This window comes from Salmo salar, chromosome 10 (assembly GCF_965601325.2).
Source record: "Salmo salar chromosome 10, fSalSal1, whole genome shotgun sequence".
In the NCBI taxonomy this organism is placed as follows: domain Eukaryota; kingdom Metazoa; phylum Chordata; class Actinopteri; order Salmoniformes; family Salmonidae; genus Salmo; species Salmo salar.
The window spans coordinates 31540468-31566107 of NC_138300.1; the positions used below are offsets into that span (position 1 = coordinate 31540468).

Sequence of the window (25640 nt, forward strand, 5' to 3'; positions counted from 1 at the left end):
GACAACGATGTAAGCTGTGTGTAGCGGTTTGGCGTTAAGAAATGTTTTTCGCGAGGTCAGACATGTTGTGTTGTGCACTGAAGTCCGCTGCTATGAAAGTCAATTGTGTATTCATTTCGCCGATTCTGCTGAAAAACGTTTCTTAAACGGAACGAAATGGGGATAAACCTGAATTTGTCCAATCGAAACTCTTGTTTGGAATAATGATTGTAGCAACCTCATGATGGGTATAGGGAAAATGTGAGTATCATGTAGTAGCCTAAAGCTATCGCTGTTACATTGAACTGGGTGAATGGAATATGAATGACAGTCATCTAATATGCTGTAATAAAAGCCCATGCTCATAAAAAAAAGTGTCCTGCCTAATCTTAAATCTTTGGGCTCCCGAGTGGCACAGCATCTCAGTGCTCAAGGCGTCACTACAGACACCCTGGTTCGAATCCAGGCTGTATCACAACCGGCAGTGATTGGGAGTCCCATAGGGCGGCATACAATTGGCCCAGCGTCGTCCGGGTTTGGCCGGTGTAGGCCATCATTGTAAATAAGAATTTGTTCTTAACTGACTTGCCTAGTTAAATAAAGGTTAAATATACAGTGGCAAGAAAAAGTATGTGAACCCTTTGGAATTACCTGGATTTCTGCATAAATTGGTCATCTAATTTCATCTGATCTTCATCTAACAAAAGACAAACATAGTGTGCTTAAACTAATAACACACAAATTATTGTATTTTTCTTTTCTATATTGAATACATAATTTAAACATTCACAGTGTAGGTTGGAAAAAGTATGTGAACCCCTATGCAAATGACTTCTCCAAAAGCTAATTGGAGTCAGGAGTCCAATCAATGAGGTGAGATTGGAGATGTTGGTTAGAGCTGCCCTGCCCTATAAAAAATAGTCACAAAATTTGAGTTTGCTATTCACAAGAAGCATTGCCTGATGTGAACCATGCCTCGAACAAAAGAGATCTTAGAAGACCTAAGATTAAGAATTGTTGACTTGCATAAGGCTGGAAAGGGTTACAAAATAATCTCTAAAAGCCTTGATGTTCATCAGTCCATGGTAAGACAAATTGTCTTGGAGAAAGTTCAGCACTATTACTACTCTCCCTAGGAGTGGCCATCCTACAAAGCAGCACAGAATGCTCAATGAGGTTAAGAAGAATCCTAGAGTGTCAGCTAAAGACTTACAGAAATCTCTGGAATATGCTAACATCTCTGTTGACGAGTCTACGATACACTAAACAAGAATGCACGGAAGAAGCCACTGCTGTCCAAAAAAAACATTGCTGCGCGTCTGACATTTGCAAAAGTGCACCTGGATGTTCCACAGCGCTACTGGCAAAATATTCTGTGGACAGATTAAACTACAGTTGAGTTGTTTGGAAGGAACACACAACACTATGTGTGGAGAAAAAAGGGCACAGAACACCAACATCAACACCTCATCCCAACTGTAAAGTATGGTGGAGGGAGCATCATGGTTTGGTGTTGCTTTGCTGCCTCAGGGCCTGGACAGCTTGCTATCATCGACGGAAAAATGAATTCCCAAGTTTATCAAGACATTTTGCAGGAGAATGTTAGGCTATCTGTCCGCCAATTGAAGCCCAAAAGAAGTTTGGTGATGCAACAGGACAACGACCCAAAACACAGAAGTAAATCAACAACAGAATGGCTTCAACAGAAGAAAATACGCCTTCTGGAGTGGCCCAGTCAGTCCTGACCTCAACTCGATTGAGATGCTGTGGCATGACCTCAAGAGCAGTTTACACCAGACATCCCATGAATATTGCTGAACTGAAACAGTTTTGTAAAGAGGAATGGTCCTGACCGTTGTGCAGGTCTGATCCGCAGCTACAGAAAACGTTTGGTTGAGGTTATTCCTGCCAAAGGAGGGTCAACTAGTTATTAAATCCAAGGGTTCACATACTTTTCCCACCCTGCACTGTGAATGTTTACACTGTGTGTTCAATAAAAACATGAAAACGTGTAATTGATTGTTTATTAGTTTCAGCAGACTGTGTTTGTCTATTGTTGTGACCTAGATGAAGATCTGATCAAATATTATGACCAATTTATGCAGAAATCCAGATATTTCCGTAGGGTTCACATACTTTTTCTTGCCACTGTATATACACTACTGTTCAAAAGTTTGGGGACACCAGTCTCAACGTCAACAGTGAAGAGGTGACTCCGGGATAATGGCCATCAAGGCAGAGTACCTCTAACCAGTGTCTGTGTTCTTTTGTCCATCTTAATCTTTTTTTTTTTATTGGCCAGACCTGAGATATGGCTTTTTCTTTGAAACTCTGCCTAGAAGTCCAGCATCCCGGAGTCGCCTCTTCACTGTTGACATTGAGACTGGTGTTTTGCGGGTACTATTTAATGAAGCTGCCAGTTGAGGACTTGTGAGGCGTCTGTTTCTCAAACTAGACACACTAATGTACTTGTCCTCTTGCTCAGTTGTGCACCGGGGCCTCCCACTCCTCTTTCTATTCTGGTTAGAGACAGTTTGCGCTGTTCTGTGAAAGGAGTAGTACACAGCGTTGTACGAGATCTTCAGTGTCTTGGCAATTTCTAGCATGGAATAGCCTTCATTTCTCAGAACAAGAATAGACTGAGTTTCAGAAGAAAGTTATTTGTTTCTAGCCATTTTGAGCCTGTAATCGAACCCACAAAAATATATTTTTTATTTCACCTTTATTTAACCAGGTAGGCTAGTTGAGAACAAGTTCTCATTTACAACTGCGACCTGGTCAAGATAAAGCAAAGCAGTGCAACACAAACAACAACACAGAGTTACACATGGAATAAACAAGCGTACAGTCAATAACACAATAGAAAGGGAAAAAAAGTACAGTGTGTGCAAATGGTGTGAGGTAAGGCAATAAATAGGCCATAGTAGCGAAGTAATTACAATTTAGCAAATTAACACTGGAGTGATAGATGAGCAGATGATGATGTGCAAGTAGAAATACTGGTGTGCAAAAGAGCATAAAAGTAAATAAAAACAATATGGGGATGAGGTAGGTAGATTGGGTGGGCTATTTACTGATGAGCTATGTACAGCTGCAGCTATCGGTTAGTTGCTCAGATAGCTGATGTTTAAAGTTAGTGAGGGAAATATAAGTCTCCAGCTTCAGCGATTTTTGCAATTCGTTCCAGTCATTGGCAGCAGAGAACTGGAAGGAAAGGCGGCCAAAGGAGGTGTTGGCTTTGGGGATGATCAGTGAGATATACCTGCTGGAGCGCATGCTAAGGGTGGGTGTTGTTATCGTAACCAGTGAGCTGAGATAAGGCGGAGCTTTACCTAGCATAGACTTATAGATGACCTGGAGCCAGTGGGTCTGGCGACGAATATGTAGTGAGGGCCAGCTGACTAGAGCGTACAGGTTGCAGTGGTGGGTGGTATATGGGGCTTTGGTGACAAAACGGATGGCACTGTGATAGACTGCATCCAGTTTGCTGAGTAGAGTGTTGGAGGCTATTTTGTAAATGACATCGCCGAAGTCAAGGATCGGTAGGATAGTCAGTTATATGAAGGTATGTTTGGTGGTGTGAGTGAAGGAGGCTTTGTTGCTCCAGATACGCAACTAGTCTAAAGGGCAGTTTTATTGCTTCTTTAATAAGCACAACAATTTTCAGCTGTGCTAACATAATTGCAAAAGGGTTTTCTAATGATCAATTAGCCTTTTAAAATGATAAACTTGGATTAGCTAACACAACGTGCCATTGGAACACAGGAGTGATGGTTGCTGATAATGGGCCTCTGTACGTCTACGTAGACATTCCATAAAAAAATCAGCCGTTTCCAGCTACAATAGTCATTTACAACATTAACAATGTCTACACTGTATTTCTGATCAATTTGATGTTATTTTAATGGACAAAAAATGTGCTTTTCTTTCAAAAACAAGGACATTTCTAAGTGACCCCAAACTTTTGAACGGTAGTGTATATATTATTTTATTTAAACAGCACCATCCGCCACTGTTGGCATGGGAGAGTGAAGTGGTTACTGGATGCCTGATATGGCTGTGTGAGAGTGATGGCTGTGTGACAGTGACCAGCACTTGGTGGCTTATCTAGCAGGGTCCCTGCTGAGGACTGGGTCTGTGCTGAAGGACTGGAATCAGAGAGAGGTCAGGGAACAGAGTATGCCTTAGAGCACGTGCAGTCAGTCAGAAAGTTTTCAGTCATTTATTTAACTTGTTCAACTAGCTTACCTGGTTATCATTTACAACTGTCATTGAGTCGTTGAGCTAACAGAGCTGAACTGAAGAGGGTATTGTGTTCCTTTCTTCCCTCTCTCTGTGTGCTGATGCTTGATGTCTCCTCCTGACTGACTGACTGACATATAAACAGGACCTCTTTCAGACAGACATGACACAGCGTCTACTTCATTTTCTATCTACTGACACTGGAGGAGAGTTGGAGAGCTGTTGACCTGGTGAGAACTCTCTCTGCTACCGTACGACACACAGACACACTCCCACAGTAACAGGCGAACAACAACATTGCAGCGTGCCCTTGGCAGAATGTGTCCCCTTTATCAGTCTTTTCTGTCTCTGACTCACTGACTTCATGTCTGAAGGCTGAATCCAGCTGTATCTCCTGCCCTGAGTGTCAGTCCTTCCTCTCTCCAGGCATGTTGTGTTGTCACAGCTGAATTATAAATGGAGGTAGGATGCTGTAAAATAAATACAAAATGGGACAACAGGAAAAAGGTGGCACTCTGAAGTTGGAATGAAAGACAAGAAATACGTCATTGTGTTTTCCACCCATTATTGCTTTGTACTTGATACTGTAGCCTGAGTGGGGGCTTGTTTTGACGTAGAGATGTAGAGCTATTGTAATACATTAGACATGCTTCAGGTTCCAATGTTGTGCTTGATATCATCTTTCTCTTGTCTTTTAAAAGTAAAACAAACCTCCACTAGCTGTGTCCTAGTCATCACACACAAATGAACATGCCCCTGCCTGCACTGGAAAAACCTATACTGGTATGTAAGCCCTCCACAAATAAGTGTTGTAGCAGTAGTAAAGATAGTGAGGTTGAGAGAGCCGGTCCAGTATTTCAGAATCTGATAAAATGTGCTGGCTCGACTTGGCCAAGTGTGCATTGGCTCTGAGCCTCTGACTGCCCTGGCATCATGCCTCTGAGTGTGGCGCCTCCTCTATAGAGCTAAGACACAGACACACTGTGTATCTGTTGTTTGGCAGTGAGACAGATGCCTGAGGGGGTCAGTCTTTCATCTCCTGACTTCTATTCCTGTATCCTCTTTCTCTTCCTCTCCTCTCAGGGACTTCCTCCCCCGGGGTTCTGGCATTGTCACCCGCAGACCCTTGGTCCTCCAGCTCATCTCTGCCAGCACAGGTCACACACACACACACACACCACACACACACACACACACACACACACACACTTGACAAATAAGTCTAACTGTAGGATACATCACATTAAACTGCTGTCACTGTGTGCAGATGTGACTCCCTGTCTGTCTGTCTTCAGGGACAATTATGGGAGACACACCGTACTGCTCTGTTCCCCTAAGCTCCAGGGTTTGTTATCTGTGTAGTGCAGATACAGAAATTATGTCATATATACAAACTAGACTAGATATCTGACTCCTGACGTCTGTGTCCGAAGACGATTGGTATAATATATTTATATTTGATGTCTGTGTGAAATGGGCATTGACCCCCTGCATCTCTCTCTCTTTCTCTCCCACCCCTCTATCTCTGTAGAGTATGCAGAGTTTCTCCACTGTAAGGGGAAGATGTTTTCAGACTTTCAGGAAGTTCGGCAGGAGATCGAAGCAGAGACAGTGAGACTCACTGGAACCAATAAGGGCGTCTCTTCTGTCCCCATCAACCTACGAGTTTATTCCCCTCACGGTACACACACACACACACACACCACAGTGTACTACTCTTACACACTCCCCACATGGTAACACACCCTGCACCTCAACCTAAACCGGATGCTTCAATGCATAAATATGTGTCTGTTTGTCCTCAGTGTTGAACCTGACCCTGGTGGATCTGCCTGGCATTACCAAAGTGCCTGTTGGAGACCAGCCGGCTGATATAGAGTACCAGGTCAGACACATCAGTACAATTGAACTAATATTATAAGACAATTTCTCCCACCCTTCTCCTTCTTTCATAAATAAAGTTGTATTGTATTTGTTCCCCAGGTGAGGGACATGATCATGCAGTTTATCTGTAAAGACAACTGTCTGGTCTTGGCTGTGACTCCAGCTAACATGGACCTGGCCAACTCTGACGCTCTCAAACTGGCCAAGGATGTGGACCCTCAGGGTGAGACCAGAAGGACCGAACGTCTCCCCCAGCACCTTTTCACATGGTCCAAATCATAGAATGCTATTTCTTTCTTCATTCTTTTTTCAATGGTCAAAATAATCAGTACATTGGAAGTGAATATAACATGGGTACTGTTTGACTTTCTTTTTCATTCACCAGGCCAGCGGACCATAGGGGTGATCACTAAGTTGGATCTGATGGACGAGGGAACGGATGCCCGGCACATACTGGAGAACAGGTTACTGCCACTACGCAGAGGTACATGGGGTTTTATTACCCATAATGTTCCCCATAATGTTCCCCTAACATCTCAATAATGTTCCCCTAACATCTCAATAATGTTCCCCTAACATCTCAATAATGTTCCCCTAACATCTCAATAATGTTCCCCATAATGTTCCCCATAATGTTCCCCATAATGTTCCCCATAACATCTCAATAATGTTCCCCATAACATCTCAATAATGTTCCCCTAACATCTCAATAATGTTCCCCAAACATCCCAATAATGTTCCCCTAACATCCCAATAATGTTCCCCTAACATCCCAATAATGTTCCCCTAACATCCCAATAATGTTCCCCTAACATCCCAATAATGTTCCCCATAATGTTCCCCATAACATCTCAATAATGTTCCCCATAACATCTCAATAATGTTCCCCATAACATCTCAATAATGTTCCCCATAACATCTCAATAATGTTCCCCATAACATCCCAATAATGTTCCCCATAACATCCCAATAATGTTCCCCTAACATCCCAATAATGTTCCCCTAACATCCCAATAATGTTCCCCTAACATCTCAATAATGTTCCCATAACATCTCAATAATGTTCCCATAACATCCCAATAATGTTCCCCATAATGTTCCCCATAACATCTCAATAATGTTCCCCATAACATCTCAATAATGTTCCCCATAACATCTCAATAATGTTCCCCATAACATCTCAATAATGTTCCCCATAACATCCCAATAATGTTCCCCTAACATCCCAATAATGTTCCCATAACATCTCAATAATGTTCCCCTAACATCTCAATAATGTTCCCATAACACCACCCGTGACCAGGCTGAGGTAAGTGTTGAAATGGAGGCTTGATGTCCTCCTACCATGCTGAGCTGAGCTCACGGGTTGAGTTACAGTATTACAATCAGTGCCAGCCTGCCCTGGGAGTGTGTGTGTGTGGGGGGTCAGGGTCTAGGCTGGCTGGGTAAAGCTGTGCCAGGTGCAGGGTCATGCTTGATCCTTCAGGTAATACATTATACATGGAGCCCACTGTTAGTACTGCTGTTACAGTAGAGAAATTAGAGTTGAACTGCCTCGAACCTCTGCTGGCCTGCTGAAATCAGATGACCTTCTGAATCCTGCATCCAGAGATGTAGGATGTGTAATGCATGGAGACATAGCTTACTCTCTCCTCTCCAGGTTATATCGGGGTGGTGAATCGTAGTCAGAAGGACATTGATGGGAGGAAGGACATTAAGGCAGCTCTGGCTGCAGAGAGGAAGTTCTTCCTGTCTCACCCTGCATACAGACACATGGCTGACAGCATGGGTACCCCCTACCTACAGAGAGTCCTGAACCAGGTACACAAGAACATACACTGATACGTTTTGACCAGATAACTGTTCAAATCAGCTTTTTCTTTATTGTTTGTGTGTGTCTCTAACTCTCTCAACAGCAACTGACCAATCACATCCGAGACTGTCTGCCAGTGTTCCGCAGTTGTCTCCAGAGCCAGCTCCTAGCGCTGGATAAAGAGGCTGAGGAGTACAAACACTACAGAGCTGACGACCCAGCACGCAAGACAAAGGCCCTACTACTGTTAGTACACACACACACACACACACACACACACACACAACTAACATAATACACAACACTCTATTGATGTGTGTGCAGGCTGATGCAGCAGTTTGCAGCAGACTTTGAGAAGCGTATTGAGGGCTCAGGAGACCAGGTGGACACTATAGAACTGTCAGGAGGAGCCAAGATCAACCGCATATTCCACGAACGCTTCCCCTTCGAACTGGTCAAGGTCAGCCTGGGTGTGTGTGTGTGTGTGTGTGTGTGTGTGTGTGTGTGTGTGTGTGTGTGTGTGTGTGTGTGTGTGTGTGTGTGTGTGTGTGTGTGTGTCACGTCTTACTTTGGGTGTGTGCGTGTTTGTATCTTCAGATGGAATTTGATGAGAGGGAGCTGCGGCGGGAGATCAGCTATGCCATCAAGAACATCCACGGCATCAGGTGTGTGTGTGTGTGTGTCAGAGGGGATACATGCTTTGTTGGGCTCAATGGTCTCTGTCATCACTCCCATTTCACCACTCCTATTTCACCACTCCTATTTCTGTCTCTGTCTGTATCTAGGACAGGTTTGTTTACTCCAGACCAGGCGTTTGAGGCTATAGTGAAGAGACAGATAATCAAGCTGAAGGGTCCCTGTATTAAATGTGTGGACATGGTCATCCAGGAGCTGATCAACACTGTACGCCAATGCACCGCCAAGGTAACCACTGCTGTGTGTGTGTGTGTGTGTGTGTGTGTGTGTGTGACAGTAACTCCACCATCATATCTCTTGCTATTTCCTGTCTCTAGTTGGGTTCCTTTCCAAAACTGCGAGAGGAGACGGAGAGAATCGTTACCACAAACATCCGGGACAGAGAGAGTCGAGCTAAAGACCAGGTCTCTCTCTCTCTCACACACACACACACACACACACACACCAACCATAAAATATAGTGACGGTGTGTGTGTTCTCTGTACAGGTCCTGCTGCTAATCGATGTACAGGCAGCCTACATCAACACTAACCATGAGGACTTCATTGGCTTCGCTAAGTGAGTTCTCCCTGTCTATGTTTTCTGGTCATCATCATATGTAGGTTGGACATGATGATGATGATTAAATGAACAAAAATTGTCAGATGGGAGAGTGACTGACTGTGTGTGTGTGTGTCCCAGTGCGCAGCAGAGGAGCGCTCAGACTAATAAGAAGAGCATTGCAGGAAACCAGGTGAGTTTCACATAGCTCAGTTACTTTATCTCAGGTAATGAATGTCTTAAGTTTTATTCTCTGATGCTAATACGTGTGTTATGAGAAGTTAACAAATGAACATCTGGAATGGCAGCTGATGTGGAGGTTTACTGTATGTAGGAAGAGCAGGTGAACCTGCCTGGGCACACAGTGTCTGCTCCATCCTAACCTGCCTGTTCTCTCCTCTCTCCTGTTACAGGGTGTGCAACCAGTCTCCAGTCTAATAGTATGAGTAGTCCTGTCTCTGTAAGGCTAAACCCTCATGGCTGACTCATGGCTGCCTCCTACTGGGACACTGTTTGTACCTCTCACTGGTTGTCTCCTGTTCACCAACCTCTCTAACCCACAGCTCCACTGCTCTCTTTTCCACTGTCTTTCCACAGACTGCACTCTGGCCCTACTCCCTCTGCCTGCTTCTCTCTCTCTCTCTGTGTGTAAGCAGCACAAAATGGCGCTGAGTTGTAAACTTGGCTCGGGTTTCTCAGATCCAAGCGCAGCTGTCTGGTCACTCACTAAAAACAAGCACTAGGGACCGCTACATCAGTATGTGTGTCACTGCCTCATCCCCCTTTCTCTCACTTCCTCCTCTCTTTCATCCTCTGTCCAAATCTATCGGCTTTTAGCCGTCAGCTCTTTTTCTTCCTTCCTCTTCTCTTTTCCTCCTTCCTGTCCTCCTCACTGCTCTCTCACTCAGTCTCATCACTGAGCTCACAGTTTCTCTCTCCCACAGTTCTTCAACAGTTTTTCTCTGGGACTATTTCTTGGTGCTATTTTACCATAGCGTACCTTCAATGTCTTTATCATTTCTAATTCCCCTCATACTCTTTGTGTCGCTTTGTATTGGTCAGAGAAATGTGGTAAAGGACTTGGCAGAAATGACCACTAGTGATGTAATGACTGGGTGAGGGGACATTTCACTTTTTTAACTGATCCTCTATCTCAGCAGCTGATCCTCTGTGCACGCATTACATCTCTCTCTCAATATATGTGCATGTATATGGATATCTGTGTATGCATGTAGCATGCAGTATATCTGCTCTCTCCCACACTGTGACCCATATGTAAGATACATCATCCCACCATCTCGCTCGTTCTCAAGCTAAGCTCCACAGCACCTGCCTCTCTCTCTCTAAACCTCCCAGCTCAGAGGGATAGTTCACCCAGACCACATATTGGCTCTTCTATTTACAACATGGTAACAGGCCTCATCACGCACATTGTTTTACCTGAACAATTCTAATGCTAGGCTGTAGTAAGTAGGTAAGGTAAAAATCTGTTGTTCTGCCCCTGAACAAGGCAGTTAACCCACTGTTCCTAGGCCGTCATTGAAAATAAGAATTTGTTCTTAACTGACTTGCCTAGTTAAATAAAGGTAAAATAAAAAAGTAGACATACAGTACAATCCCAGATCTTAGTGAGCTGACATACTGTAAGGGCATCATAGCCTCCTGTCTTTTGTACCCATGAGATGAGGTAACTTTGTAATCTGAGTGAACTATCCTTTTAATCCCTCCCATCTTAACCTCCTCTCAGTCCCTCCCCTGACCTCAGATCTCTCCACAGGTCATCCGTAAATCCTGGCTGACCGTCAACAACATCAGTATCCTCAAGGGCGGTGCCAAGGAGTACTGGTTCGTCCTGACCGCTGAGAGCCTGTCCTGGTTTAAGGATGATGAGGTGAGCACGAGTCACTGATCTGGTCTGATGAGACTACTGAAGGTGCTAAAGCTTTACTATTGAGGCTTACTAGTAGAGTAGTGATGGGGGAGATCGACAAAGTTACATATCGGGATATTATTTTTGACGATGTATCGTTTTGACAATATCGCAATATTATTTTTGCACTAGTTGGCTGTACTTGTACCAAAAAACTCCAGTATTTTTCCTTCATAGGTGGTTTTCCATCTTTAAATAGGGAGCCAATTTATTTTTCAACACTAATTTCTATGACTGATCAAAACTAGTTCTCATGGCTCTCTTGTCCCTCTGCAGCAGACATACAGTGCCTTCAGAAAGTATTCACACCCCTTGACTTTTTCCACTTTGTTGTGTTAAAGCCTGACTTTAAAATTGATAAAATGTAGATTTTGTGTCTCTGATAAACACACAATACCCCATAATGTCAAAGTGGAATTATGTTTTAGAAATGTGTACAAATTATTTCAAAATGAAAAGGTGAAATGTCTTGTTATTGCAAGCCTAAATAAGTTCAGGAGTAAGAATTTGCTTAACAAGTCACATAATAAGTTGCATGGACTCACTCTGTGTGCAATAATAGTGTAACATGATTTACCTGATCTCTGTACCCCACACATACAATTATCTGTAAGGTCCCTCAGTCGAGCAGTGAATTTCTAACACAGATTCAACCACAAAGACCAGGAAGGTTTTCCGATGTCTCGCAAAAAAAGGAAACCTATTGGTAGATGGGTTAAGACAAAAAAGCAGACATTGAATAACCCTTTGAGCATGGTGAAGTTATTAATTACACTTTGGATGGTGCATCAGTACACCCAGTCACTACAAAGAGACAAGCATCCTTCCTAACTCCGTTGCCGGAGAGGAAGGAAACCGCTAAGGGATTTACCATGAGGAGTTGGAGTTTAATGGCAGTGATAGGAAAAAGCTAAGGCTTGATCAACAACATTGTAATTATTCCACAATACTAACCTAAATGACAGTGAAAAGAAGGAAGCCTGAATAGAATAAAAAATATTCCAAAACATGCATCCTGTTTGCAATTAGGTACTAAAGTAAAAATGCGGCAAAGATATGAACTTTATGTCCTGAATACAAAGCGTTATGTTGGGGGCAAATCCAACACAACGCATCACTGAGTACTACTCTTTATATTTTCAAGCATGGTGGTGGCTGAATCATGTTATGGGTATGCTTGTCATCGGCAAGGACCTTTTCAGAAGGACAATAACCTGAAGCACAAGGCCAAATATACGCTGGAGTTGTTCAATAAGACAACATTGAATGTTGCTGAGTGTCCTTGTTACAGTTTTGACTTAAATTGTCTTGAAAATCTATGGCAAGACTTGAAAATGGCTGTCTAGCAATGACCAACAACCAACTTGACAGAGCTTGAAGAATATTTTTATAATAATGTGCAAATATTGTACAATCCAGGTGTGAAAAGCTCAGAGACTTACCCAGAAATACTCACAGCTGTAATTGCTGCCAAAGGCAATTCTAACATGGATTGATTCAGGGGGTTGAATACTTATATAAATGAGATATTTCTGTATTTAATTTGCCAAAAATTCTAAAAACATGTTTTCACTTTGTCATTGTGGGGTATTGTGTGTAGATGGGTGAGAGAAAAAAACATATATTTAATCAAGTTTGATTTCAGGCTGTAACACAACAATGTGAAATAAGTCAATGGGTATGAATACTTTCTGAAGGTACTGTGAGCAATATAGTGAGAAATATGTTTGGAACATCGAATCATAATAAAATCACAGTATCGAATCGCAATACATTGAGAATCGCAATACCGTATCGGCACCTAACTATTGTAATAATATCTTATTATGAGGTCCATGGTGATTCCCAGCCCTGTAGTAGATGCTGGACAAAATACACACCTGAGTACCCCAGACCAACACACACACATTTATTACACACACATTTCTGTTGGCTACAAAATAACTCCAAATACTACTCTCTTCTACAGTAGGGGAAGGGAGAGTATAATACAGGGAATGTAGGAAAGACATGGGCAGCTAGGGTTCGAGTCATCATCATCAAGCAGGAAGTCTGGGGTATACTGGCTAGGATTGGCTCTGGGAGCTGTCCGTCAAGCTGTAGGTGCGATGTGGTTGGTCCGTGGGTCAGCGGGGCTGCCATCTGTCTGCCTGTCTGTGCCTGCTGTACAGGATAGGAAGGTCTGCACAGCAAGTGTAGACAGGCAGACACACCACAACACTCTCTCTCAGCCTAGCACAGCACTGCTCGCTCATGAGGTCCACAGAGTGTGTGTGTGTGTGTGTGTGTGTGTGTGTGTGTGTGTGTGTGTGTGATGGCCTGGCCTGTAACTTAGGTAATTCAAATGCACACATGTAACTACATAGCTGGCTCAATACTACTTCAACTAAGCCTCCCTATTCCCCACCATACCTCTCTTCCTCTTTATCCTCCTCTCTCTCTCCATCCACACTCCCCCTCTTCCTCCTCTGGGAGTTGAGGCATTTGGAGCAGTTGACTCTGACACAGCTGGAGCTGCACCAAGCCAAACCAACACACACATCTCCTTAATCATTCATTTATTGTTACTCATCACGTTCCTTTCACAGGGGTACAATGGTAACAATGATCTAAATAACACAGTCTCTTCTAACAGCAGTGTCTCTGACAACAGTACTGATAGGAGAACTACTACTAGCCTGGCTGGTACAGGAGGTTATAGTGCCCCTCTGCTCTGCCTTCTATTTCACAATATTACACATTACAGTATTAGACTTTACTACACAGACTGTACTTCAGTGTAGTTACAGGTATGCTGGGAAAGGGGTAATAACTCTTTCTTATCCAAAGGGAAACATGGTTGACTACTGTTGGAGCCCTGTACTCTCCATGCGCCTACAGTATGTGTGTTTGTCTCAGTGAGGGGCTACATCAGCTACATCAGCATGCTGCCCCAACACCACTGTAGGCCTCAGACACACTCCTCGAGTCAGACCCAGGCCAAGCTTCTCTCTCGCAAAGTCTCCTCTATTTCAACCCACTTTCTCCACCTCCCCATTCCTATCTCTCCCTTTTTCCTCTCTCTTTTTCTTTCTCTGGCCCTTCTTCTCTGATTCCCTCCATCTGTCCTTCTCGTTCCTGCTCTCTCCCTCCTATTCCCCCTCTTGCTGGGTCTCTCTCCCTCCCTCTCTCTGATTGGCAGTCTCTTTGGGCCTGTACACATTCCTGGCTGGAGAACTCAAGGTTTAGTCCAAACACCCGCTTAGCTTCCAACATCTAGCTAGAGAAATCCCACATGGCTGCTTCTTCACTTCAACCCCCCCCTTCCTCTCTGTTCTCCCCCCCCCTTCCATGTCCCCCTTCTCCCCCTCAGACTCCTACTCACAACTCTTCCACACATCCAGATCACCTAACCAGACCACCAGACTTCAGACACTGTTTCTCTTTCTGTCTCAGTCTCCCTTGTGATCTTACTTTTTCTTCATCTCATTCAATCATGTCCCAGGACAGTGTGTTCACCGTTACTTATTTTCCTTACATAAACACACATGCTGTACCCAGTCACACACAAACTCCCTCCCATATTTGCTGCTCACACTCTCTGAAGTATAGATACCCTCCATACGTTTAATCTAAACAATGTATACACACTATTCTCAACACACTAAACGGTGTATAATCTCTATAACATTAAACAGACACATTCCTCCTTCCCTCTCTCCCTGCCTGGCGTGCAGCCTGAGGAAAAACAAAGACCTGCGCCCATACTCACCTTATACACACGTCCCATACAGCACCCATACACTCACATTACACTGTACATACACATTCCCATACAGCACCCATACACTCACATTACACTGTACATACACATTCCCATACACTCACATTACACTGTACATACACATTCCCATACACTCACATTACACTGTACATACACATTCCCATACAGCACCCATACACTCACATTACACTGTACATACACATTCCCATACAGCACCCATACACTCACATTACACTGTACATACACATTCCCATACAGCACCCATACACTCACATTACACTGTACATACACATTCCCATACACTCACATTACACTGTACATAGACATTACCATACAGCACCCATACTCACATTACACGGTACATACACATTCCCATACAGCACCCATACTCACATTACACTGTACATACACATTCTCATACAGCACCCATACACTCACATTACACTGTACATACACATTCCCATACAGCACCCATACACTCACATTACACTGTACATACACATTCCCATACACTCACATTACACTGTACATACACATTCCCATACAGCACCCATACACTCACATTACACTGTCCATACACTCACATTACACTGTACATACACATTCCCATACAGCACCCATACACTCACATTACACTGTCCATACACTCACATTACACTGTACATACACATTCCCATACAGCACCCATACTCACATTACGCTGTACATACACATTACGCTGTACATACACATTCCCATACACTCACATTACACTGTACATACACATTCCCATACACTCACATTACACTGTACATACACATTCCCATACAGAATCTAACCATTATAATCTACAGACTCACATGCAGCCTTTTACCACAGCACAGTAGTGTGTCTGTCTGTGTCCGGTCTGCTTGCTATATCACACAGTGATTCTGCAGAGAGACCCAGTTTCAGATAGAGCATCTTTGATATATGATCCACCACGAGCAGCCTCACACACAATATACTATCATACCGACCACTTACTTACAAATATAACAGGCCTCTAGGCTTTCCTAACACAAACAGAACAACACGTACTGTAGTAGCAGACAGCAAAAGGCAAACCAGCAAAGACCAACTCCTACATCTAGTCCCCAGTTTGAATGTGCATGCGTGTGTGTATATGCTCGTGTGTGTGTGTGTTTTGAGAGTGTGGTGGAAGCTATTCCTTGCCCAGTCTAACCAATGTGCAGACTACTGTACACCAGTAAGACCCTGAACAGGTAGTCTGAACACTGGGACGACGGAACAGGACTCACTCTCTCCTCTCCTTCTCTCTCCCTCTTCTCTCCTTCTATTTCTTTCTTTCCATTCCTTTCTCTTTGCTTTTTCATCTCCGAAGTGTTGGAGGAGTAGAAAGATTCTTCATGTCTCCTCTCTCTGTTTTATCTTCTCTCATTCCTTTCTTTTATCTTGTTTTTCACCCATCCAAAGGTTTTGTTGACAAACTGGTTAAAGGATTCTCAATGTCTCCTCTCCTTTCTCATCCTGAGTGAAGGGTGAGGGGTCGTACGCATGTGCGCACACACTCACACTGGCTGTCCTCTTCTATTGGTCTGGGTCCTGTTCTGGTCGCGGCCCGATCCGGTGTGTGTGTGTGTGTGTGCCGGGCATCTGAGGGGCTGCGTCCGAGCGAACGAGTATCCAGCCTCGACGTGGCACATTCACTCTCACCACTGGGGATCTGCCAGTGCACTTAGTGAAGGCATAACGAAAAAAGGGGGGAAAGGGATGGAAGAAGGGAGGGACTGAGGCGCCATATATGGGTTGTTGGGACCCTTGGGAATCAACTTTGGAGTGGTCTGCAGTTTCTCTCTCTCTCTCTTGCTCTCTTTCTCAAGCGGTACCAGATGTCTGTCGTCTGTCGGAGCGCCAGCCTCTGTATTTTTTTTTCTGCCTTTCTAACAGGAAGTGGGCCCCTCTGGAAAAAATAGAGCGGAATGAAGGAAGAGTTGCAGGGTTCAGGAGAGACCAACACACACACTAGCGTGTGTGAGACAGACTTACACCTTTCAGTCTTTTTTTTTTTTTTCATCTTTACCTTTCCTGCCCAATTGGGCGCTCCTTTTTCTGGGTAGGCCATATCTTCATCCCTTTCTCCATCCCTCTTTCTCCATCTTCCCCCTTCTCTCCATCTCTCCTACCATCCTTCCTCTCTCCACTTTTTACTGTAGCGGTTTCCTGAGAATAGCCCCTCTGGAAGGGGGAGTAGAGTGGAGGAGAGGATAAGTGAGAGGGGAGCAGGAGGGAGAAGGGTGGACGAGAAGAGAGAGGGGAGCAGAGTGGCGAGAGAAACGTTGAGAAGAGCGAGGGGAGAAGGTTGGAGGAGAAGAGGGGGATGGAGAAATGTTGTGTTTTACAGCTTCACTTTGAGTAATGACTTTCACATGTAGGATGGCTTCTTTCCCTCCCTATCTTGTTCTCTTTCCTCCTCATCTCTCACTCACTTTTCCTTCCCTGTTTTATTATTTTTCTTTTTTCCTCACTCACTCCATTATTTTCCACTATCCCCATATTTTCTGTCATTCTCTCTGTTTTGCTTCATTTCTCCAACTTTTTACTTTCGTTCGTAACTTCTAATGATAGAGTGTAGACTCATGCCTCCCCTCCTAAACACACACACACACACACACACACACAAACGCATCACTGTAATGTAGAGTAGTCCAGTCCCTTTATGTATCCTAGCTAGCTCTGTTTCTCTGCTGTTTCCACCATAGAGAATTATGTTAACAAACCAATAAGACGCCTCCCTCCATGCTATACTTAAGCAATAAGGCCCGGGGGGGTGTGGTATATGGCCAATATACCACGGCTAAGGGCTGTTCTTAAGCACAACGCAGAGTGCCTGGACCAGTGGTGTAAAAGTACTTTAAAGTACTACTTAAGTAGTTTGAGGGTATCTGTACTTTACTTTACTATTTATATTTTTGCCAAGTTTTACTTCACTACATTCCTAAAGAAAATAATGTAATTTTTACTCCATACATTTTCCCTGACACCCAAAAGTACTTGTTACATTTTGACAGGAAAATGGTCCAATTCACGCACTTATCAAGAGAATGTCCCTGGTCATCCCTACTGCCTCTGAACTGGCGGATTCACTAAACACAAATACTTCGTATGTACATTTTGTCTGAGTTGGAGTGTGCCCCTGGCTATCAATCAATAAAAAAATAACTAGAAAATTGTGCCGTCTGGTTTGCTTAATATAAGGAATTTGAAATGATTTTTACTTTTGATACTTAAGTATATTTTAGCAATTCCATTTACCTTTGATACTTAAAACCAAATACTTATAGTATACTTAAGTATATTTAAAACCAAATATTTTATTGGGTGACATTCACTTTTACTTGAGTCATTTTCTATAAAGGTATCTTTACTTTTACTCAAATATGACAATTGAGTACTTTTCCCACCACTTGCCTGGACACAGCCCTCGGCCGTGGTATATTGGCCATATACTACAAACCCCTGAGGTGCCTTATTGATATTATAAACCGGTTACCAACATAATTACAGCAGCAAAAATAAATTGATATACCACGGCTGTCAGCCAATCAGCATTCAAGGCTCGAACCATCCAGTTTATAATAGAGCATATTTTCTCTGCATGCTGTTTCTGCTTTGACCAGAACAGTAGACCTATCAATGAATGAACCCTTCTATCCTCCCTCCCTCCATCACATCTCTCCCTCCCTCCCCGTGTCTCTCTCCCTCCACCCCTGCCCGTCTCTCCCTCTCCCTCCCTCCCCCTCTCTCTCCCTCCATCCCTCCCCCTGTCTCTCCCTCCATCCCTGCCCGTCTCTCTCCCTCCATCCCTCCCCCTGTCTCTCTCCCTCCCTCCCCCTGTCTCTCTCCCTCCATCCCTGCCCGTCTCTCTCCCTCCATCCCTGCCCGTCTCTCTCCCTCCATCCCTGCCCGTCTCTCTCCCTCCATCCCTGCCCAGGAGAAAGAGAAGAAGTACATGTTACCGTTGGACAACCTGAAGCTGAGAGACGTGGAGAAGAGCTTCATGTCCAGTAAACACGCCTACGCCATCTTCAACACCGAACAGAGGTGTGTGTGTAGTTATGGTGGCGTTTTATGAGACAAGGTTATGACAGACATATCTGAAAGAGATGGAGGGTGAGGTTCAGGACTTTAACACCCTAACTTTGTGACTTCCTCACTGACAGAGAGAAGCAGTGGGTTACTGGACTGAGCTGGGTGGGACCTGGCTGGGTAGGGTGTGTTTGTGTGGACCATAGTATACCAAGGGCAGGCTCATTAAGCAGCTATTCAATGCCAGAGTTCTGGACCAGATATGAGGCTGTTCTTGTTAGGAAACTATTTCTCAAATCGCCACGAGAAAGAGGGCTGGGTGAGAGTGGAGGGGAGGGAGCGATCAGCCAGGAATGTGTCAAAGCGTGTCCTACTGCGCCCCCTGTTCCCCCTTCTCTCTGTGTGTGTGTGTGTGTGTGTGTGTGTGTGTGTGTGTGTGTGTGTGTGTGTGTGTGTGTGTGCATGCTTTTGTGTCCAGAGTGCTGATCCCGGTGCTCTGTATGTCCGTCTAACATTTATCAGAACCTCAGGAAAGTCCCTGATCTAAAGGCATGGGGAGAGAGAGTGTGAAAGGGTAAAGGGAGAAAGATGCTAAAATTCCTCAAGAGGAGAGAAAAACTCCCTGGACACAGCGGAACTGAGCGAGGAAAAAGGAGAGGAAAAAGTGGGATTTGGTAACTGGTTACAATCCAGCCATTGTAACGCATTGAGTGAGTGGGAGCGAGAGAGCCCCCTACTGGCCCTCCTAACACCGAACCCTTCTGGCCATCTGACCAACAACATCTCCAGCAGCATCTGGTCTACCATCCAGGGATCGACCAGGCGTACAGACACTTGAGATGTCATGAGATACTGTATGTGGTGAGGCTGCTCTCCATAACACTCAGCCTTCGTTTGGAGACAAATACACACACACACACACACCACCAACAACGACAGCTTAGAAAACATGAGAGAGGGAGAAACAACAGAGTGATCAAATAGAATGTTTAACAGATGGGCTTTAGACGGCTCCAGATTCCTGCCACTGTCAGACGCAGCGGCGTCTCCCTGACTGAGGGGGGAGAGAGCGAGGGGGAGAAGTAGAAAGGGGGAGATGAGAGCGAAAGATTCATTGTGTGTGAATAGGTGTGTTCCAGCATGCCCTGTGTGAGACCTATGTTGTAGTCATGTGTATGCATATGGGATGCAACCTCAAACCTGGAAAGGAAGGTGACTGTATTTGTTATAATTGTTGGAACGTACAGGACCGGTCAAAAGATTGGACACACCTCATTCAAGGGTTTTTCTTTATTTTTCTCTATAGCAAGTCTCTTCTTCTTATTGGTGTCCTTTAGTAGTGGTTTCTTTGCAGCAATTCGACCATGAAGGCCTGATGCATGCAGTCTCTCCTCAACAGTTGACGTTGAGATGTATCTGTTACTTGAACTCTGTGAAGCATTTATTTTGGCTGCAATTTCTGAGGCTGGTAACTCTAATGAACTTATCCTCTGCAGCAGAGGTAACTCTGGGTCTTCCTTTCCTGTGGCGGTCCTCATGAGGGCCAGTTTCATCATAGCGCTTGATGGTTTTTACGACTGCACTTGAAGAAACTTTCAAAGTTCTTGAAATTTTCCGCATGTCGCGAAGTAATGATGGACTGTTGTTTCTCGTTGCTTATTCGATCTGTTCTTACCATACTTTGGACTTGGGCTATCTTCTGTATACCCCCCCTACCTTGTCACAACACAACTGATTGGTTCAAAAGCATTAAGAAGGAAAGAAATTCCACAAATTAACTTTTAACAACATTTACATTTTAGTCATTTAGCAGACGCTCTTATCCAGAGCGACTTACAGTAGTGAATGCATACATTTCATACATTTTTTTTCTCCGTACTGGTCCCCCGTGGGAATCAAACCCACAACCCTGGCGTTGCAAACACCATGCTCTACCAATTGAGCCACACGGGACCAAGGCACACCTGTTAATTGAAATGCTTTCCAGGTGACTACCTCATGAAGCTGGTTGAGAGAATGCCAAGAGTGTGCAAAGCTGTCATCAATGCAAAGGGTGGCTACTTTGAATAATCTCAAATATAAAATATATTTAGAATTGTTTAACACTTTTTTGGTTACTACATGATTCCATATGTCACTTCATAGTTTTTGATGTCTTTACTATTATTCTACAATGTAGAAAATAGTAAAAATAAAAAAACTCTTGAATGAGTAGGTGTGTCCAAACTTTTGACTGGTACTGTATATAAGAACTATAGGTTCCTGGAGCTGGGTATAGGTGTTAAGCTGCTAGCTGGGAAATGTAGTTTGATGACGTAGCTGACCGTATGTAATGTTATTGTAGGAATGTGTATAAGGACTACAGGTTCCTGGAGCTGGCGTGTAGCTCTCAGGAAGAGCTAGACAGCTGGAAGGCTTCTCTGCTGAGGGCCGGAGTCTATCCTGAGAAAGTCACTGTGAGTACCCTAGTCATAACCCCTGACCCCTAACTTTTCACCCTGACAATATCCTACACATTCCCTAAATGTCCTCTGCCTGGCTACCCTGCCCCTCTGTCCTATCTCGTCCCCTCTACAAGCCCTCCCCTCCTGTTGTTGGCTGCTCATAGCTGCATTCCTGGGCTGTGATGTCATTGTGTGTGCGTGTGTGTGTGTGTGTGTGTGTGTGTGCGCGTGCGTAGACTCAGAGAAATGGCAGATCTGTTTCTAATCAGCACTGCTCCCCTTCCCTTTCCCCTAACCCCCTCCCCTAACCCCCTCCCCTTTCCTCTCCTCTAACCCCCTTCCCCTTCCCTACCCCCTCCCCTTTCTTCTCCTCTAACCCCCTTCCCCTTCCCTACCCCCTCCCCTTTCTTCTCCTCTAACCCCCTTCCCCTTCCCTACCCCCTCCCCTTTCTTCTCCTCTAACCCCCTTCCCCTTCCCTACCCCCTCCCCTTTCTCCTTTCCTCTCCCCTAACCCCCTCCCCTTTCTCCTTTCCTCTCCCCTAACCCCCTCCCCTTTCTCCTTTCCTCTCCCCTAACCCCCTCCCCTTTCTCCTTTCCTCTCCCCTAACCCCCTCCCCTTTCTCCTTTCCTCTCCCCTAACCCCCTCCCCTTTCTCCTTTCCTCTCCTCTAACCCCCCTCCCCTTTCTCCTTTCCTCTCCTCTAACCCCCTTCCCCTCCTCTACCCCCTCCCCTTTCTCCTCTCCCCTTCCCTAACCCCCTCCTCTTGTCTCCTTCCCTAACCCCCCTCCCCTTGTCTCCTTCCCTAACCCCCTCCCCTTGTCTCCTTCCCTAACCCCCCTCCCCTTGTCTCCTTCCCTAACCCCCCTCCCCTTGTCTCCTTCCCTAACCCCCCTCCCCTTGTCTCTTCCCTAACCCCCCTCCCCTTGTCTCCTTCCCTAACCCCCCTCCCCTTGTCTCCTTCCCTAACCCCCCTCCCCTTGTCTCCTTCCCTACCCCCCTCCCCTTGTCTCCTTCCCCTTCCTCTCCTTCTCCTCTCCCTCCCTCTCTAACCCCCCTCCCCTTGTCTCCTCGCCCCTTCCCTCTACCCCCCCCTCCCCTTGTCTCCTCGCCCCTTCCCTCTTCTAACCCCCGCTCCCCTTGTCTCCTTCCCTCTTCTAACCCCCCTCCCCTTGTCTCCTCGCCCCTTCCCTCTTCTAACCCCCCTCCCCTTGTCTCCTTCCCTCTTCCCTAACCCCCCTCCCCTTGTCTCCTCGCCCCTTCCCTCTTCTAACCCCCCTCCCCTTGTCTCCTCGCCACTTCCCTAACCCCCCTCCCGTCTCCTCGCCCCTTCTCTAACCCCCCTCCCCTTGTCACCTTCCCTCTTCTCTAACCCCCCTCCCCTTGTCTCCTTCCCTCTTCTCTAACCCCCCTCCCCTTGTCTCCTTCCCTCTTCTAACCCCCCTCCCCTTGTCTCCTTCCCTCTTCTCTAACCCCCCTCCCCTTGTCTCCTTCCCTCTTCTCTAACCCCCCTCCCCTTGTCTCCTTCCCTCTTCTCTAACCCCCCTCCCCTTGTCACCTTCCCTCTTCTCTAACCCCGCTCCCCTTGTCTCCTTCCCTCTTCTAACCCCCCTCCCCTTGTCTCCTCGCCCCTTCCCTCTTCTAACCCCCCTCCCCTTGTCTCCTTCCCTCTTCCCTAACCCCCCTCCCCTTGTCTCCTCGCCCCTTCCCTCTTCTAACCCCCCTCCCCTTGTCTCCTCGCCACTTCCCTAACCCCCCTCCCGTCTCCTCGCCCCTTCTCTAACCCCCCTCCCCTTGTCACCTTCCCTCTTCTCTAACCCCCCTCCCCTTGTCTCCTTCCCTCTTCTCTAACCCCCCTCCCCTTGTCTCCTTCCCTCTTCTCTAACCCCCCTCCCCTTGTCTCCTTCCCTCTTCTCTAACCCCCCTCCCCTTGTTCCTTCCTCTTCTCTAACCCCCCTCCCCTTGTTCCTTCCCTCTTCTCTAACCCCCCTCCCCTTGTCTCCTTCCCTCTTCTCTAACCCCCCTCCCCTTGTCCCTTCCCTCTTCTCTAACCCCCCTCCCCTTGTTCCTTCCTCTTCTCTAACCCCCCTCCCCTTGTCTCCTTCCCTCTTCTCTAACCCCCTCCCCTTGTCCCTTCCCTCTTCTCTAACCCCCCTCCCCTTGTCACCTTCCCTCTTCTCTAACCCCCCTCCCCTTGTCACCTTCCCTCTTCTCTAACCCCCCTCCCCTTGTCCCTTCCCTCTTCTCTAACCCCCCTCCCCTTGTCTCCTTCCCTCTTCTAACCCCCCTCCCCTTGTTACCTTTCCTCTTCTCTAACCCCCCTCCCCTTGTCTCCTTCCCTCTTCTCTAACCCCCCTCCCCTTGTTACCTTTCCTCTTCTCTAACCCCCCTCCCCTTGTCTCCTTTCCTCTTCTCTAACCCCCCTCCCCTTGTTACCTTTCCTCTTCTCTAACCCCCCTCCCCTTGTCTCCTTCCCTCTTCTCTAACCCCCCTCCCCTTGTTACCTTTCCTCTTCTCTAACCCCCCTCCCCTTGTCTCCTTCCCTCTTCTCTAACCCCCCTCCCCTTGTTACCTTTCCTCTTCTCTAACCCCCCTCCCCTTGTCCCCTTCCCTCTCCTCTAACCCCCTTCCCTTTCCCCTAACCCCCTCCCCTAACCCCCTCCCCTTTCCTCTCCTCTAACCCCCTTCCCCTTCCCTACCCCCTCCCCTTTCTTCTCCTCTAACCCCCTTCCCCTTCCCTACCCCCTCCCCTTTCTTCTCCTCTAACCCCCTTCCCCTTCCCTACCCCCTCCCCTTTCTTCTCCTCTAACCCCCTTCCCCTTCCCTACCCCCTCCCCTTTCTTCTCCTCTAACCCCCTTCCCCTTCCCTACCCCCTCCCCTTTCTCCTTTCCTCTCCCCTAACCCCCTCCCCTTTCTCCTTTCCTCTCCCCTAACCCCCTCCCCTTTCCTCTCCTCTAACCCCCTTCCCCTTCCCTACCCCCTCCCCTTTCTTCTCCTCTAACCCCCTTCCCCTTCCCTACCCCCTCCCCTTTCTTCTCCTCTAACCCCCTTCCCCTTCCCTACCCCCTCCCCTTTCTCCTTTCCTCTCCCCTAACCCCCTCCCGTCTCCCTTCCCTTCCCTCTAACCCCCCTCCCCTTGTCTCCTCGCCCCTTCCCTCTTCTAACCCCCCTCCCCTTGTCTCCTCGCCCCTTCCCTCTTCTAACCCCCCTCCCCTTGTCTCCTTCCCTCTTCCCTAACCCCCCTCCCCTTGTCTCCTCGCCCCTTCCCTCTTCTAACCCCCCTCCCCTTGTCTCCTCGCCACTTCCCTAACCCCCCTCCCGTCTCCTCGCCCCTTCTCTAACCCCCCTCCCCTTGTCACCTTCCCTCTTCTCTAACCCCCCTCCCCTTGTCTCCTTCCCTCTTCTCTAACCCCCCTCCCCTTGTCACCTTCCCTCTTCTCTAACCCCCCTCCCCTTGTCTCCTTTCCTCTTCTCTAACCCCCCTCCCCTTGTTACCTTTCCTCTTCTCTAACCCCCCTCCCCTTGTCTCCTTCCCTCTTCTCTAACCCCCCTCCCCTTGTTACCTTTCCTCTTCTCTAACCCCCCTCCCCTTGTCTCCTTCCCTCTTCTCTAACCCCCCTCCCCTTGTTACCTTTCCTCTTCTCTAACCCCCCTCCCCTTGTCTCCTTCCCTCTTCTCTAACCCCCCTCCCCTTGTCTCCTTCCCTCTTCTCTAACCCCCCTCCCCCCCTCCCCTTGTCACCTTCCCTCTTCTCTAACCCCCCTCTCCTCGCCCCTTCCCTCTTCTCTAACCCCCCTCCCCTTGTCACCTTCCCTCTTCTCTAACCCCCCTCCCCTTGTCTCCTTTCCTCTTCTCTAACCCCCCTCCCCTTGTTACCTTTCCTCTTCTCTAACCCCCCTCCCCTTGTCTCCTTCCCTCTTCTCTAACCCCCCTCCCCTTGTCACCTTCCCTCTTCTCTAACCCCCCCTCCCCTTGTCTCCTTCCCTCTTCTCTAACCCCCCTCCCCTTGTTACCTTCCCTCTTCTCTAACCCCCCTCCCCTTGTCTCCTTCCCTCTTCTCTAACCCCCCTCCCCTTGTCACCTTCCCTCTTCTCTAACCCCCCTCCCCTTGTCTCCTTCCCTAACCCCCCCTCCCCTTGTCTCCTTCCCTAACCCCCCTCCCCTTGTCTCCTTCCCTAACCCCCCTCCCCTTGTCTCCTTCCCTAACCCCCCTCCCCTTGTCACCTTCCCTCTTCTCTAACCCCCCTCCCCTTGTCTCCTTCCCTAACCCCCCTCCCCTTG

At 46.7% G+C, this 25640-nt stretch overlaps 1 protein-coding gene across 3 annotated transcripts in view; it reads left to right on the top strand.

Moving 5' to 3' along the window:
* LOC106613976 (dynamin-2) overlaps window positions 1–25640 on the top strand; it is a 33200-nt gene that overhangs the window by 2849 nt on the left and 4711 nt on the right. The window contains exons 3-20 of one of the 3 annotated variants that reach the window (XM_014216868.3): window positions 4923–5004; window positions 5305–5378; window positions 5753–5902; window positions 6027–6106; window positions 6205–6328; window positions 6491–6589; window positions 7766–7926; window positions 8022–8164; window positions 8243–8378; window positions 8516–8583; window positions 8704–8842; window positions 8932–9018; window positions 9102–9172; window positions 9296–9347; window positions 9568–9594; window positions 10932–11045; window positions 18821–18930; window positions 21260–21371. In XM_014216868.3, the coding sequence (XP_014072343.3) occupies window positions 5785–5902; window positions 6027–6106; window positions 6205–6328; window positions 6491–6589; window positions 7766–7926; window positions 8022–8164; window positions 8243–8378; window positions 8516–8583; window positions 8704–8842; window positions 8932–9018; window positions 9102–9172; window positions 9296–9347; window positions 9568–9594; window positions 10932–11045; window positions 18821–18930; window positions 21260–21371 (1641 nt within the window). In that variant the 5' untranslated portion in view covers window positions 4923–5004; window positions 5305–5378; window positions 5753–5784. The remainder of the gene's footprint in view (window positions 1–4922; window positions 5005–5304; window positions 5379–5752; window positions 5903–6026; window positions 6107–6204; window positions 6329–6490; window positions 6590–7765; window positions 7927–8021; window positions 8165–8242; window positions 8379–8515; window positions 8584–8703; window positions 8843–8931; window positions 9019–9101; window positions 9173–9295; window positions 9348–9567; window positions 9595–10931; window positions 11046–18820; window positions 18931–21259; window positions 21372–25640) is intronic. The other 2 variants (XM_014216866.3, XM_014216867.3) reach the window with 2 other exon arrangements.